The sequence below is a fragment of the Montipora capricornis genome, chromosome 3, assembly GCF_036669925.1.
Source record: "Montipora capricornis isolate CH-2021 chromosome 3, ASM3666992v2, whole genome shotgun sequence".
NCBI classification, from domain to species: Eukaryota; Metazoa; Cnidaria; class Anthozoa; order Scleractinia; family Acroporidae; genus Montipora; species Montipora capricornis.
Window position 1 is genome coordinate 16,361,602 of NC_090885.1, and position 1,317 is coordinate 16,362,918.

Here is a 1,317-nt window from a genome sequence, read left to right on the forward strand (position 1 = left end):
TACCAAAAAATGTTAAACAAACAATTGAAGCAGACCAGCTATTCCTTTCCATCTCCATTTGTGACCCTGCAAGTGTTGATTGCAAATGATCAAAACAAGGAAGAACTTGCTTCTTGCCTCCGAGGCAGATGCCAATACTTTGACGTCACGGTGGGTTTGTTTTGACGAAAACAATCCGGTAGTCGAGAAGGTGAAAGTTCGATGCCATTGTGTTGTTGAAAAAACACTTCTAAAGTTATGATTCAGTGCTTTTAAACGACTTCATCGAAAAACCACAGCAGCAATACTAAGTCGGTTTGCTGCTCAATTGAGACAAACAAGGACATGGGCTGTACAACCCAATATCATGTTTACCTTTTTTAGGTACCGGTTTATTGAAGTTTAATTAATTAACTGATTAATTATCCTAATTTGACTTGATTTTCTTTCATGTGAATTTAAGTTTACAGTGTCCCCAATTAGTGCTCCAGCGCTAGAATATCCAGACACTTAAATAAAGTTTCTTTCCTTTCCTTTCCTTTCCTTTCCTTTCCATCAAATAAATCATAAGGAAGCTTCCTCTAACTCCATTTAACAGTGGCTTTGTTCTCGAACACTTCATGTCTTAGGTTAAGAAAAGCCTACTTTAAAATTCACTAAAATTAAACACTGGAAGAGTAACATTTGCCGGTCTTTATGGCCTCTATAGAGTTGAAATGTCAAAGGACTCTTTGCATATTTTCCTTCCTTTTTAGTCAATGAAGCAGAAAGTGACAAAACAAGTCAACCCATCAACCTGATTTTTCCTGTGCTTTCGCCGATTATGTATTTTCTTTAAGCAGGTTGGTCCATTTACCGTCTGCGATAGCAGGAATAGAACGGATGATTTTCAGACTGCTCTTAACAATACCATGGAAAGAGTTGTCAACATTTGGGCTTTTATCGTAACATGTTCGGTCAAACGTGAGAGACTGGGGAGCCTGCTCAAAGGGAGGTTTTAAAAATAACCATGAAGCGTTATGGGAGAATGGGAAAATTTGGTTTCATCAAACGTGTTGATAAAGGTCGAATTACCACCGTGAACGATTTGTAAAGCTGACGTTTCGAGCGTTAGCCCTTCGTCAAAGCGTATAGAGGAAGTGTGGGTGCAGAGTGTTCGAACAAGTATAAAGATTCGATTCTTTTCCGGGTATCCCCGAGACAACATCCGAAATACATCTCTTTGAAAAAGAGTAGTGTCCAATTCCACTTTATTTCATAGGTACTGAGATTTATCCACGAAAATCACATGGAATAAAATTCGTACTGATTCTAAATGTAGCCAATCAGGAACACGAA

The 1,317-nt window shown here is 38.3% G+C and overlaps 1 protein-coding gene across 1 annotated transcript in view; it reads right to left on the minus strand.

Annotated features, from left to right (window-relative positions):
- Positions 1–75, minus strand: part of LOC138042413 (tolloid-like protein 2) — a 9,605-nt gene extending 9,530 nt beyond the window's left edge. Inside the window, exon 1 of the mRNA XM_068888294.1 lies at positions 4–75. Within this exon, the coding sequence (XP_068744395.1) occupies positions 4–58 (55 nt within the window). The 5' untranslated portion in view covers positions 59–75. The remainder of the gene's footprint in view (positions 1–3) is intronic.
- Between the last annotated feature and the right edge of the window lie 1,242 nt (positions 76–1,317).